Genomic DNA, 14,042 nt, shown 5'->3' with positions numbered 1-14,042 from the left:
TTTTGAACATGTCCTGACATCTAGTAATACCATCACTTGATGTTTTTCATTTATGGAGATAGTTGTGGTTGGTAGCATCAACCATAAGTATGTATCTGCTCATTTATCTTAGTATATTGGTCTAAATGGCTTTTCCTGTATGAGTTTGAAATTATGGTGACCCTTCTCACTAACATAGATTAATATATATATACATAGTATGCACCTATGAGAAATTAGTATGTTCACTCTAAGCTTTGTGGCTTTCTGTTTTTTCTGATTGCACCCTACTAACACTCCTAGGACGTTTTAAAAAATTTCTTAGATATTCTGTTGAAGCCCTCATGTCAAATCATTGACCCTTTTCAGCTAGTAGCTCCAACCCATATTATGACAACCACTATAAGAGGTGTGGCGCCGCGGCCAGGGCGACTGACGCTGGAATCTGGGGACCACGGTTTGATCCCCGGCTCCGGCGGCAGGTCAGCCCAGCACCATGTGACTCTGGGCAATAGCTCGCTTAATCTTCCCGACGGCCCCCCAGCGCCTAGAGACCCTTACGGGTGATTGTGCGCTTTACAAATGTGGACTTTACTTTACTTTATATGACTAGTGTACGCTGATTGGCCGTCAAACACGAAGGATTGTTTATGTAAATACATGTTATTGTGTTTTAATTTTTGACCCTTAGGATCCAGTACCATTATGAACTACAGGAAGGTAGTAATGAGGGTTAAAAGCCTCATGCTGACAATTGTGGCTAGTTAGATATAACACACTTCAATCTTCTCTCCGTGAAGTTTACCACTATAAGATGGCGCCGGCTTTTCTTACTCGGTACTAGCCTTGGCGCACCTCAGTCCCTTTTCTATTATGCCTACTATACGACTGACTGATAAGGAGATTGACAACATGGCGCGGTTGCAGCACGCCGCCTGATAACTGGAATCTCTCTGTACTCGGAGGTATGTGACGTTTCATATATTATCACGACTAAGATTTCGTTATTCCTAATAATTTCATCAACTTTAAAGGGGAACCATAATGTTATATAGGATGGGGCGTTTTTTTGTGGTGCACGTTACTTGAATTGTTGGAACTACGTTACCGGCTGGCTGGTTTTCGTTATAAGATATGTAATAGAGGACTTCACTGTGGGTTTTAGTATTGATCCTTTTATAGCTTTTATATAACAATCCCCCGACTCGTTTGAGGGAGATAGACTTAATAGGTATTTCTATTTTGTTTCTTTAGGACAGAATCCTTTTTGAGGAACTTATAATACAGATATACTCTAAACACTGCTCCTGGATAATCGGGACTTTAACCAAAAATAATTGGAGATCAACGATATTTTACTGATTTGGAGGACCTAACTACCCTAGTGAGTGCAATTTATGTCTGTGGCCTGATTTTGGCTATGGGACTTTGGTACAATCCTCATTTGGGTGTTTCATGTATATGTACATCAGTGATATGAGAAACTGCATTCTTTATGATTTTACTTTCAGCACACGAGGTTCCTTGGATTTGGGAACAGCACACGTTTTTTACTCAGTTATGTGCAATTGATAACTGATATGGTGAGCAATATTTTCAATCCATTATTCATGTGAATTTAATGGTGTGGACACACTTGGACTCGCATGGTTAAGTGTTGGACTAACATGGTTTCTTTGGATTGGAAAAGGAGGATTACTTATGCTCCCTTGGGATTTTCGATTTCATATTTTCTTGGATTACTGACCATCTGGTCCTCCGTGTTCCGTAATAACGCATAACTATTACCTTTATATATTTCTTTCGGTTTCTAACTCATCTTACTTTTGGTATAGCTTAGTACACTATGATTGGTTTGGTTAATGCACAAGTATGGTTTTTTCTTTTCTTTATTTGTTTGGGGGCTTCTTTTATTGTTTCCTTTCTCTCCTCTCTCTCTGCTCATGGTTTTCTTTTACTCTCTATCATTCATCACGTCAGACACATGTGGTTTCAATTGGTTGGTATAACCTAACCATACACTTTAGTTAATAAGAGAAGCATTTTTGTTTATGTGAATGCAAATTTGGATGCCAATGGGGTGGGCCCTTGTTTAATATATAAAAGGATTTTTTTTATGAACTTGGGTCCACTTATTTAGAATGTTATTTCAAGGCCACTTTTGCACTATGTTAGGATTGTTTAAACAGTCACTAAGTTGAGATACCCACCTTTATAATGGAATGGAATTATGACTTTGTGTATTGTGATATTTACAGCCCTGATGAAGTCTTTGGTCTTGTCGACCTAGACGAAACACGTGTTGGCAGTGGTTGGCTTCTATCTACTTGGGTGAAGATTGGACTCCATCACATATGAAAATAAATGAAGAATTTTGAGAAAACATTGAGACTTTGGAATATGATATTTGGACTCTAATTTTGTTGCTTTGTTTAGCTCAGGATATAACGTGTGTTTTATAATTGTACAACTGTGGCTCGACTGGGTCCCAGTGTCTGATTTTGGTTGGGTGACTGAAATCTTATCCTTTGAGCTTATCTAATATTGGATCCCACTAACTGATAATTCCTCTCAGCGCAAATTACCCTCACTCACCTGATCATTTTGTTGGAATTCTTCTGCATGTCTGGCCAAATGCTGGGCATGGACCTCGGTGTGGAAATTCCATTCCACACTTGTAGCTTGTTCCTTCAGGTCGTCTCCTCTCTTTTTGTTCCCTCCGGTCATTCTTCCATCGGTCTGTGCGATATCTGTTTGTCGTAAAGTGTGCGTTTTCGACTTCAACACTTTTCCCTCTTTCCATTTCTTTGGCATGTTCCGTTGCTCTCGCCTCTGCTCTTGCTAGGGACAGGATGTTCTCCAATGAGGTCGGTTCCTTTAGTATTCTTGCTCTGAATCCGGTGTCGCGACAGCCCTCTATGATCCGTAGTCTGATTGCTTGCTCGTTATCAAATTTGTCAAACTCACAATGTGTTACCAACTTTCTCAGCCTTGTTGCGAAGTCGTCTAGTGTTTCGCCGACTTGTTGACAGGCAATGGTAAAAGTATATCGTTCAAAATCAATGTTGCGCTGTGGGTCGAATTTGGCTGTTAGACATTTCTTTAGTTGGTCATATGTTTTTGTTTCCTCGGTAGGCAGTGTCACCAGGAGTTCTTCAACGTCATCCCCTGCTAGGTTCAACAGTAATCCTCGTTTCTTTCCATCTGCTACATCGGTATCATCTACATATCTTTCAAACCGTCTGATCCATTTCTCCCACCTTATTCCTGTTTGTGGCTCCGACAAGTTGAAAGGTAGTGGTGTCCTGTATTGCGCGCTGGGCTTTGGATCTGCTATTCTTTCCTTCTTCCTTTTATTTGTACTCTTTCTTTTCTTTCCTTTTTCTTCTTCTTCTTCTGTTCTTTGTCTTATTTTCTTGGCTTCCCTTGTCTTTTCTGCCTTTTCTTTATTTGGCCTCTTCTGGGCTTTCTTGGTCCTTTTTCCTTGTGTTGTTTCTTCTGTCTTTTCTTTATTTGGCCTCTTCTGGGCTTTCTTGGTCCTTTTTCCTTGTGTTATTTCTTCTGCCTTTTTGTTTTATTTCTTTATGTCTCCTTTTTTTTATTTCTTTGTCTTCTCCTTTTCAGTTTCTTGGTTTCTTTTCTTTCCTTTTTCTTCTTATATATATATATATCTATAGTATTCTGGCACTTATTTCTGCCTTTATTTTCACTTTCAGTGCCCTTTATTCTTGTGTGCGCTTTCTTTCGTCTCTTTTCCACCTTTATTTCCTTTATTTCTCTTATTTTCTATTTTTCGCGCTGTGCCTGACTCTTTAAAATGGCCGCCGCCGTTTCCTTCAATTTGATTGGCTCCTGCGCCTGCTCTTAAGATCGCCGCCGGTGTTCTCGCGAGGCTTCGCGTCCAATCAACGCGATGCCTGACTCCAAAATGGCCGCCGTCTTTTTCTTCGCGATGATTGGTTCTCACGCCTGATTTGAAAATGGCCGCTGAGACTCTCGCGAGAGCTCGCGCCAATTCTCTTTTACTTCGCGCTTTCTGCTACACAGCGCTTACCGGAGTCAGCAGTCTTCGTCTCCACATCAGTCGGGGTGGGCTCCCGCGTTGAAGGCACTTTCCTCTTCTTTCCTCACGACGCGATCCAGGGTGGGCTCCTGAATCGAAATCTCGAATGGGCACACGTCGATCCCTCCTTCGTCGCCAGTTGTCGTGTCCTCGTTGTGGGCACCACACAGGACAATGATCCACAGGACACCGGTTGGTACAATTACGTTTCTTTATTGGTTTCTTAGTTGCAGCTGGTCGTACCCACGTCCGTTCCCTTGGTCACCCTAGTCTGGTCTGTCCTCTTCCTGTCCCCTGACCGGATGTCGTGTCTGGTGACCTGGTCACCTCCCTCATGACCCACAGGGTCCTAGTGTCCTGTCCTCGGTCCCTGCTTGTCAGGTCGCCACATCGGGGTCTGCCGACTCACTGAACGAAGGCAAAACACCAGAGGGGGTGATGTGGGGTCGCTGGCACAGGAGGCGGGGCGGCGCCATCTTGATCTCCCATGGTGCTGGATGTGGGCGCTAATGCGCGGCCTATCGATGATGCTTGCAGCTTGTGGACGGCCTATGGGCGCAGGAAATGGCTGCTGCAGCACAGGGCGTCATGTGGGCCCACGTGTGCTCAGGCACGTGGCACTCACCGAGCTGGTATGGGTCACCAGGGTGTCCTTGTGGCTCTTCGTGGGGTCTGCACGACCAAGCCTTGTGATGTGGCAGCATCGGTCCACTGGGCGGATGTGGCGTCCAGGAGCAGTTGGGGGGGCCCAATGTGCCTCCAGGAGGTAACACCTTTTCTGGGCCTGAGGCCTAATCAGGCAGCACTTGATGTGTGCCTGCCGAACTCTGGGACAGCCTTGTGTTCCTAGATGGGTGAGACTGTCGACTGCAGGACAGGAGCAGGCATGTTTATTCCTCCCTCATCACCAGTGTAGAGTTGCAGGGGGGGGCACCCTCCTGCAGCGTGTCGTTCGCTAGAAGGCCTCGCAGCGCATGGCAGTAAATACACGGACACACAGTATGCCTGTTAAACGCGGGCGGCCGGCGCAGCTCCGCCTACTTTATTTATGTGCACGCTCACGCCGGCTGACGTCAGCGCAGGGGCGGGGATCGGCTCACGCGCGCCAGCAGGGAATGCTGATGCGCTAACTGTTCTAGGTAGTACATTGCTCTCCCCCTTGCCCCTCTCTCACCCAGTGTGGGGCTGATGGTTAGTTCCAGGGGAGGGGGTGGAAGAAGGAGGAAAGAGGGCCTGCCGGCTGAGCGCCTAGACAAGTTCCTCAGTCTGCCACGATGCCTCACCGAAATGCACTCGGATTGGGTCTGAGGCCTCTTCGCTCCCGGTGCACCCCCTGTAGATGGCAGTGGGACGCAGTGTCCCTCATACCTTGCCAGCAGGGGTGGTGATGATGCATTTCATGGGGGGAGGAGAAGAGCCTGGTCTTGTGTGTGTCCCTTTGCCTTACTACGGTTCTTGTGGCTGAGCCATAAGCTCGCTGAGCACTGTGTCAGCACCCTGCCGGGGGAGCAGCGTGGCCTCGGCTTGCCGGCGTGTGTAGTAGCCATGCGGAAGGATGCCTCCGCAGGTGTGTCGGCGAGGCTAGGTTAGTGGTGCTGCCTTGGATTGCACGGGCTCAGAGCTCCCTCAGCACTTGTCCACCATATTGCCAGACAACCTCCACCTCCCGGAAGTTGTAGCATTTTTACGCATTCCCAGGTTTACTATTGTTAGTAAATCTGGGAATGCGCCAAAAACCATTGGTGGATGTGTGGGAAAACTCACACTCCACCAATGGAACACCTTCCCAGGGCAGAGTGGAGGAAGACTGTACCTTGCACTGCCTAGCGTTATTCCAGATTTGCTCTAGTAAATCACACTTAAGAACCTGTGTTGCCCTCGCATCACTTTGCGTAACTCAAGGGAAACAAACACAAGCCAATAGTAAATCTAGGCCCAGGTTTCTATCTTATTGTTTGGAGGTTCTAGCAGCTGATGTCCAGATTCCAGGGTGGACATCTCCCCAGGACAATGCAGCAACTTCAAAAGCCATGTCTGTTTTGCGTGGCAGGACGGAGGTGTTGAGGCAAACTAACTCAGAGTGTGCTCAGTACAATACCCCGTCCCCTCTTTGCCGTGTGAAACATTTTTAGGCATTGGCAATTCTGAGGCTATGCGTCACACCTTGTCAGATGGTAAAGACCTAAAATATAAACGTGACTCTCCTGCGACCTCAGCTTTGTGCATAGCAGCTACTAAAGATCCCTTGAATTGACAAGCTTCCACTACTGCTCCACTACTTCGAAAGCTTTGGCTAGTAAGTTTTACGTTTTGCTGTATTTATTTTACATTTCTTTTGATATGTTCTAATTTAACTGATGTCACCTCACTTTTTATCATTGAGGTCCAAGGCTGAGTGACATCACTTCCCGTGAAAGTTCTCAGGTCTGGATATCTTTACGGGATGGCTCACTTTTCTGCTTCCCCAAGGCTGGGGTGTGCTCCACATGTATAGATCAGATGTTTATTACGTGTATTTATTTACATCTCTTCTGATTCACTGTGTTTCTATATTCTTCTAGAGGAAGAGTACAATAACCAAACTACACAACTACATAGTACACTCAACATATACTCTCATATGATCATATCAGCAAATACAGTCACGCTGAAAGATCATGGTGTAATGGTCAACACTCCGTATTCTGTATCCAGTGATTTGAGTTTAAATCTTGGTGGAACCTAATGTGTCTGACTCTTGTGTTCGAAAGTATTCTAAAAGAAGATTTGTTTGAAAACTTTGTATTTGCTATAGCTTGTTTTTATCATGTGGGATATCGAATGCATTGATTCTTTGTGTGTCTATAATTATTTATTACTTTCGGTTATTGCTGGGTTGAGATGTGGATGAAACTGATCGTTAAACCGCTCCGTCGGTTCTGCAAAAACAACCTATCCACGTCTTGTCACAAATCATCCTTTGTTGCGCCTTTGGGTTAACGTGTTTAGGTTTGTGTGTGCGAACTCGCAATGTTTGCTGTGATTTAAATGTTTGTGACACCTTGTTTACTGTTTATTAAATGAATCGTTAGTGCCACCCCTTTTTGAGCGATGGTACATCCGTTTAGTACTATAAGACATACATACCAACATTTTAAATGAGAAAAGTGGGAGATTTTAAATAATTAATCGGGAGAATGGATTTCTCCCACTGACTTCCACTGAAGCAGAGGCCGTTTCGGGCGGGAGAAAACCAACATAAAGTCGTTATCGGACAAAAAAACCCAACACCCGGGAGAATCCCGCCCGAATCGGGCATGCATTATAAGAGAACTAATCAAAAGTGTATATAGACGCCGAAAAGCATTTTTTCCCATTGCCTTGCTGCTCATATTTTGTATACGAGTTTTTTCCTATTTCCCTTTGTTCTATTTTGAGGCCAGTCGTTTAGTTTGAGAACAGCTTTAAAAACGCACTAGGAAGCAGCATATTATTTCGGTGTGATGAGCTGATTTGTGTAGATTCGACTTCCGTTTATTATTTCCTGTAAAACTACACATTAAATGCCAACCTGTAAATAACACACTGAATATACGCATATAGACCAGCAGAGGGAGGTAGATTTCATGCGGAGGTTCCATGGTGTAATGGTTAGCACTCTGGACTTTGAATCCAGCGATCCGAGTTCGAATCTCGGTGGAACCTTGTTTTGGGGAGCGCGAATTAGCGAAATTTGTTCTTATAAAAAGACATACAAAAAAATATAAATCGGTAAATATAATCTCAAGCGTTGTATCCAAATTCTAAATGGATTTGTTTTGCATTTGCTGCCACGTATAGTTACAAAAAAAAGATGACATTACTTCCCGACCGTTTCGACCTCTGAGGAAAATAGCAAGAACTAAAGAGTAAGAAAAGATACATTTTCTTCACTCTGTTTCATCAACAGCTTCTGAACCGAACTCCATAATGAAAAGCTCTGTGAGGGGAAGGCACAGAGAGAGAGCTATTAGCAGGTTTTTGTTTAATACAGCGCGAACTACACCCGAAGGTATTGATTGGGGCGCTGAGCACCAGTTACATTACACTTCAACACATTCTTTTTGGGGGGGGCACGGGGATATTACGTGATCTGCCCAAAAGCATAAGATATTTAGCCTATTTCAAGACTGGAATGGTTCCCCAGCTATAAAGTCGGCAGTTCCGGACATTACGCCACATCCCCTCCCTCCTACAGAATGGGGGATGTGTTCTGTGACCATGACAACGTGAAACACGCGATGATATCTTGTATGTAGCCATTCCACATCTCTTTCAATGTTTCAAACACGCAATTATTAAAAATGCTACATTAATACATGTTAATGGACTTTTAGTTGGAAAGTCTTTGTGTGAAAGGAGTCAGGGTGGGGTATTTGAACATTCTTTTGTTTTCTTCAATCTGTGTCATAGTTGGAATTGGAAAAAAATACTCCGGGAGCCTCAAGGTGTGGCAGAACAAAGCGGGTGGAGTCACAAGGGGAGGAGCTTGAAAAGCAGAGTCTGACAACAAACGTATGCATTTTTTTTTAATCTGCTGCAAAGAAATTGCCCATAAAGGACGTATGGATAATAAAGCTGTTCTGGGTTATTTAATTGGTCACTAAGAGACTGCATTTTAAAATATCCTAAGAGGGTTAATACACCTGCTCCCCAGCAATTTGAGGCAACAATAATAAGTGGTAAAATAATTCTACCTACAAGCGCTACAGTTCAGCTTAGGGTAGATGGGCACGCTGTGAGCATGGAATTGGGAACAGGATCTCGCGGTAGCAGATGCAACTTTCATGGTAAACCTCCTAGCCCGGCTGACAACTGACAGTCCTGCTTAAGGAACAATTAATTCTTAAAGAGCAAACATATTGGCAGGTTACGGCTTCTCCACAAGATCTATTTTACTTCTCCCCTACATACAGATAGGATTTTCTTTGGAACATCTTTAAAGCCCTGAGTTTTACGCACGACTGGCCACACAATGAGTTTTTGACTTGTAAACAAATGTCAGCCAAAAATGACCATTCTACACTGTCTAACAGCCCTCTGGAAAATATCCAACATTAGAGACTTGGATCTATTAGGAAGATTCTTCACACCGGAAGCTGTTACTTTTATTTTGTTCAAAAGAACAAAGACCTCTTCAAAACAGATATCATATGCGAGTTTTCCTACAAATTTCAATGTTGTAGCATATCTTTGTGCTTATGAAAACAGCACAAGAGATATCAGACCACTCCCCCCCCCCCCCCACCAATGGGCCAGTTGCTCATCTCCATTTCCAGTCATTACACCCAGTTGGCAAGGTGAGTACAATGGATTCTGTCAGAGGCAGATATTGATAGCTCCATTTTTGGGGTCCGATTGGTCAGGAGTGCCATGGCTACTAAATCCTATTTATTAGGTACAAGTCTACAGCAAAATGTGCTAACTAATTGGCATTCAGAATCAATCTTCAAGCTATTCAACTACAAGCCAGTAAGTAATCAGTTTTCCATAGTAATAGAACAGCATTACACTTTCATAAGCTGAAATCTATGATTCTGTCATAGAATAATTGTTTTGATAGCAAATGTTTTGGGCAGGAGTTTCCAATTCTATTAGACCCAGAGGCAAGGGTTATCCCACCCTGTGTGTTGTATTTATGCAATGGCTTAGTTATAATCCTGCTAACTAATCACTGACACATCTTTCCAGACTAGGTTACTAGTTGCTCTCCTCTGATTAGAGCTCCAGACCAAAAATAGGAGTAACATACCAAAGATTCTGAACTTTCATGGAGTCTTCACAACAAAAAGAGGCACAGCTAGGTTGTTGGGACCGCCTGTGCCATTGCCTGTTATGTTATTGGTGCATACCTATCTGAATGGAACTTGAAACTTTTTCTCAAAGAACTGTGGTCATTGTAGTTCTTTTTTTGGGGACCTTTTGTGCATTACTGGTGCAAAATGGCTGCTGTTTAATTAAAGCAAGAAATAGAATGCCTTACCCCTCCCCCCATGTCCTTGAATTGGAAATTCTTGTTCACAAATGCTATACATTTTTCAATTACCAGGAATTTTGCCCTTAGTATTACACGCACCTCCTGCTGTTTTGCTGGCATAAGAATGTAATAATAATGCAGATAATTCCACAAAATCCCCATCCAAGTTTTAAGCATCACAGAAATCGCTTCCTGTCATGTTATTACTTTACTTGGTATTTTCACAATATTTTCCGCCCCGTTTCAGATCTCCTCCAAAGGTGGTGTATTTTTCTTGTGTTCATGCTTATTCTGATTTCAGTTTCCAGTTTCATCCCATGTGGAAATGTCACTAAGCTACATGCATGTGTTATCAATGTTCCTGTTTTCAGTGAAAAGCATCATAAATAAAATATATTATCCAAATCACAACGATGCAAATAAAATCTGGCATTCCATTCCCTGCATAAACAAGTATTTATAAATTCAATATGCTTAGCCTTTTGACCCAGGCAAAGCAGTTACATGACAGGGGGGAGACTCCGCTCCGAGCCTGCTTATTGATTGGCAGGTGCCAGGCCTCCTTGGGTGAAGTGTGCATGTCGGTTTAGACATGCGCACTCGAATCATCGTCAGGCTCTGCAATGTAGGAGCCCGGGTAATTGTTGCCAAAGCCCCCCAAGGGTCCAAATGAGATTTAGCAACCCATGACCCCGCTAATACTCGTGCTGCTGGAGTTGTAGGGGATGGGACCAGGACATGGAGGTGAGGTCATTGAAAACTTGCTCGCTTCACGCATGCACGACTCGATTAGAGCCTATTGTGTTCAGTCCTGAGAGTGGGACCGGATGGTGAGTGTTTGGCCTAAATAAAATTACATATATATAACATTAAATTGGGAGCAAATTCATTCAACAGGACTAACAACTTAAGTCACATAGATTATTTTCTGGTAGACCTAAGGCTATTGCCCAGGGTGATTGATATGGCTGTCGGTTCTACTACAGACAGGGATCATAATCCCCTGAGTCTTTCTTTGGTGTTGCCTTGAGGGGAACCTATCTAGTTGCTCTAGATTTGATTTAATGTCACATGAGCTACTTCCAACAAAGGCCAATCGGCGCCTTAAGTGGCTCTAGATGATTCTGAATGAAGGCAAGCTTAAATTAATCAAACAAGATTTACTGGCCTGGACAGCAGAGATCCTATGTTTAATTAACTACCCGGTAGGGCGGGAAGAGATCCCGGCTTGCCACTCTTGTCTTTTTTTCGAGCAGTTGGCTGCACACTTTATTGTACCCTTGCGCTCCCCCCCAATCTGGATCAAAGCCAAGATCTCAGTTTGCATGGTATAATCCAGAGTGCAGGGGCCTCAGACAGCAACTATCCTTGGCAATTAGATCTAAGAACTTGATCCTACTGAGAGAACTGAGAAGGTCCTATAAGTCAGCCGATGTGAGAGCTAAAAGGGAGCTGAAAGGGAGTGGGATGAAAACAGGTGGAGGTCAATTGGGGAGGCCTGCCAAAGATTCGCAGGAGTTCTGGCTTTTAGTCACAAGGAGGGGATCTCAGTAGGCCATCACCACTGACCCGTAACATTCCCATTTCTGCATGATATGATCACCTTTCCCTTTTATATTCTGGGTCTCGTGCGCCAGTTACACAAACATCTCCCCCAGATTATGCATATTCTACTATTGAGGATTTTTTCTCTAAAACCAAAATCAGGACTTGTACTGTTTCAATTGCTAAGGCAAAAGCCGCTGAACCTGACGGCATCCCGGGCGATGTATTTCTGTATGATAAGAGAGAATTGGACAAGTTGCACCCTGTCTTTAGCCAATTGGATAGCGGAGGGAGTCAGAATACCTAATTTTTGGAAAGGGGCAGAGGTGATTCCTGTATATAAGATAGGCGACATATCATCACCCTGCAATTATAGGCCCATCAGTCTTATAGACTGTGTCCAAAAGGTATTTGCTCGAGCACTCATTGCAAAGATACAGGACTGGATTAGTGAACATAACATTTTGACCCCCTTCCAACTGGCTTCAGACAAAAGATGAGCACCATTTACAAGGTGTTTCCTTTTCTTCTTCGGCGTTGGAAGACTGTGCTCATTGGCCAGGGGAGCCTATACGTAGCTTTATTAACTTAAAGAACATTTTTGATCTTCTCCCAAGGATTAAGCTATGGCAAGTCCTACAAGACATGGGACTTCCCAATGAGATTTTACCTCTTGTTATCCACCTCCAAGAGGCAAACTTTGCCAGGGTTCGTTGGGGCTGCCAAGGTCCGCTTACTGACCCAATTAATGTTAGCAGGGGAGTACATCAGGACTGAATACTGGCACCCACACTCTTTTCCCTTTTTGTGAATGGTGTTGTCCAGTACCTCTCTCATACCCCTGTGGATGTCCCTTATCTGGGGGAAAGGGGGGTGGAGTTGTGACACTATTGTTTGCTGATGATACGCTGTTAGTATCCAAAACACCAGGAGGGCTAAAGCTGCTCTTAAATCACTTCAAGGACTTCTCCGACTCCTGTGGATTAGAGGTTAATACCACAAAAATGAAGCTTTTATTGCTTAATCCTCACAAACCCTACAGCGGTAAACTATCCCTGGGAAGTGTTACTTTGGAAAGGGTTAACACTTTTGACTATCTAGATATCACTCTTTCAGAAGATATGTCTTGGAAGCATCACGTAACCAAGTTGCCCCTGAAGCATAGGCAAAGTCGGGCTCTGATCAAAGAACATAACACCTCAGTCAGCAAACCTGTGGCAGCCCCCCTCCAGATCTACAATTCCAAAGCTGTAAGCTCAGCTCTTTATGGAGCTGAACTGTGGGGAATTTGAAGGGATGGATACCCTTTCTAAATCAGAGAACAAGTTCTTGAGTTGCCTGGTCTCGCTACCCAAGAGTATTCCACACCACCCTTTACGGTTGGATTTGGGTAGAGTTTTTATCACAGATAAGGCGAAGTTATGCACTCTACTGTTTTGGCTGCATATAAGGGCCACTCCTGAGCTGCTCCCGTATGCCAATGGCTTTATGGAAGTTAGTGCACTTGGCGACGCCAGTGGAGCAGTAGAGCATGAATAGGCAATGTGTCAGGAAGGGGGGGCGGGCAGCAAGCCAGGTGCTCCGTGTAATGACGCCGCGATAGGGAAAATGAGTGATGCGTGTACTCAACCAGAATCGGAGGACACAAGTGTTTTCTTTACCATATTTTATCGATAGCACTTAACGGTCTTGAGTTAGTGCACCCTTAGATCGCAGGCAGTATAATGGACCATGTTGTTCATTTTGAATAGGCAGAGGTTTGTGTTGTTGTGGTCTTGTAATGTGCACTGTGTGGCTAATCTATACATTTATTGTACTATAGTTTATCGCTCAACTGATATTTTTCAGTATGCTACCAATGTCCATTTTGAGATATTATTCTATTTACATGAGCTGTATTGCACTTGCACCTTTATGGTCATACGACCGAAATAAAAGTGTTGTTGTTGATGATGATGATGATGATGACGACAAAACATACCGTATGCTCAGTTTCTAGGAGTGGGGGATAGACTAATACCAAATAGTGATCAAAGACTAGGTCTGATACTGGCTACACATGAGGGTTTGGCTTCTGCTTACGCAGGGGTGGCTGCTACAAATAGACTATTTCAGCAAAGCTACTGGTGGCTGGTTCTCTACAAACAGACCAAGAACTTTGTTCTGAGATGTGACATCTGTCTGCAGATGAAGGGCTCCACCGTGGCACATCCACCCCAGACACCTCTTTTGATTTCAAATAAGCCTTTGGCTTGTGTGTATGCGGATCACTGTGGCCCCCTATCATCTGAAGGTTCTTACAAGTACATCTTGGTGACAGTGAATTCCTGCTCTCTATTCCTGTTGATATGGCCACAGCGGTTAGCTGATGCCAGAACTGTTATAAAGGATCTGCAAGTCTTCATCAGGAAATACGCAGTGGGCACATTACATTCCGACCAGGGACCGGCATTTTCAGCC

The 14,042-nt window shown here is 43.9% G+C and overlaps 1 protein-coding gene and 1 non-coding gene across 2 annotated transcripts in view; one reads left to right on the top strand and one right to left on the bottom strand.

The window, feature by feature from the left end:
• The window catches only part of LOC144767403 (uncharacterized), a 45,879-nt gene extending 40,881 nt beyond the window's left edge, over positions 1-4,998 (bottom strand). The window contains exon 1 of the mRNA XM_078650849.1: positions 2,575-4,998. Within this exon, the coding sequence (XP_078506975.1) occupies positions 2,575-2,793 (219 nt within the window). The 5' untranslated portion in view covers positions 2,794-4,998. The remainder of the gene's footprint in view (positions 1-2,574) is intronic.
• A 2,656-nt stretch (positions 4,999-7,654) lies between these two features.
• On the top strand, positions 7,655-7,726 carry TRNAQ-UUG (transfer RNA glutamine (anticodon UUG)). Its single transcript has one exon. It is a non-coding gene; the product is annotated as a tRNA-Gln (tRNA).
• Positions 7,727-14,042: the final 6,316 nt, after the last annotated feature.

This window comes from Lissotriton helveticus, chromosome 7 (genome assembly GCF_964261635.1).
Source record: "Lissotriton helveticus chromosome 7, aLisHel1.1, whole genome shotgun sequence".
Taxonomy (NCBI): Eukaryota; Metazoa; Chordata; class Amphibia; order Caudata; family Salamandridae; genus Lissotriton; species Lissotriton helveticus.
The sequence above is the reverse complement of the archived record's forward strand: the minus strand, read 5'-3'. Positions and strand labels throughout refer to the sequence as shown.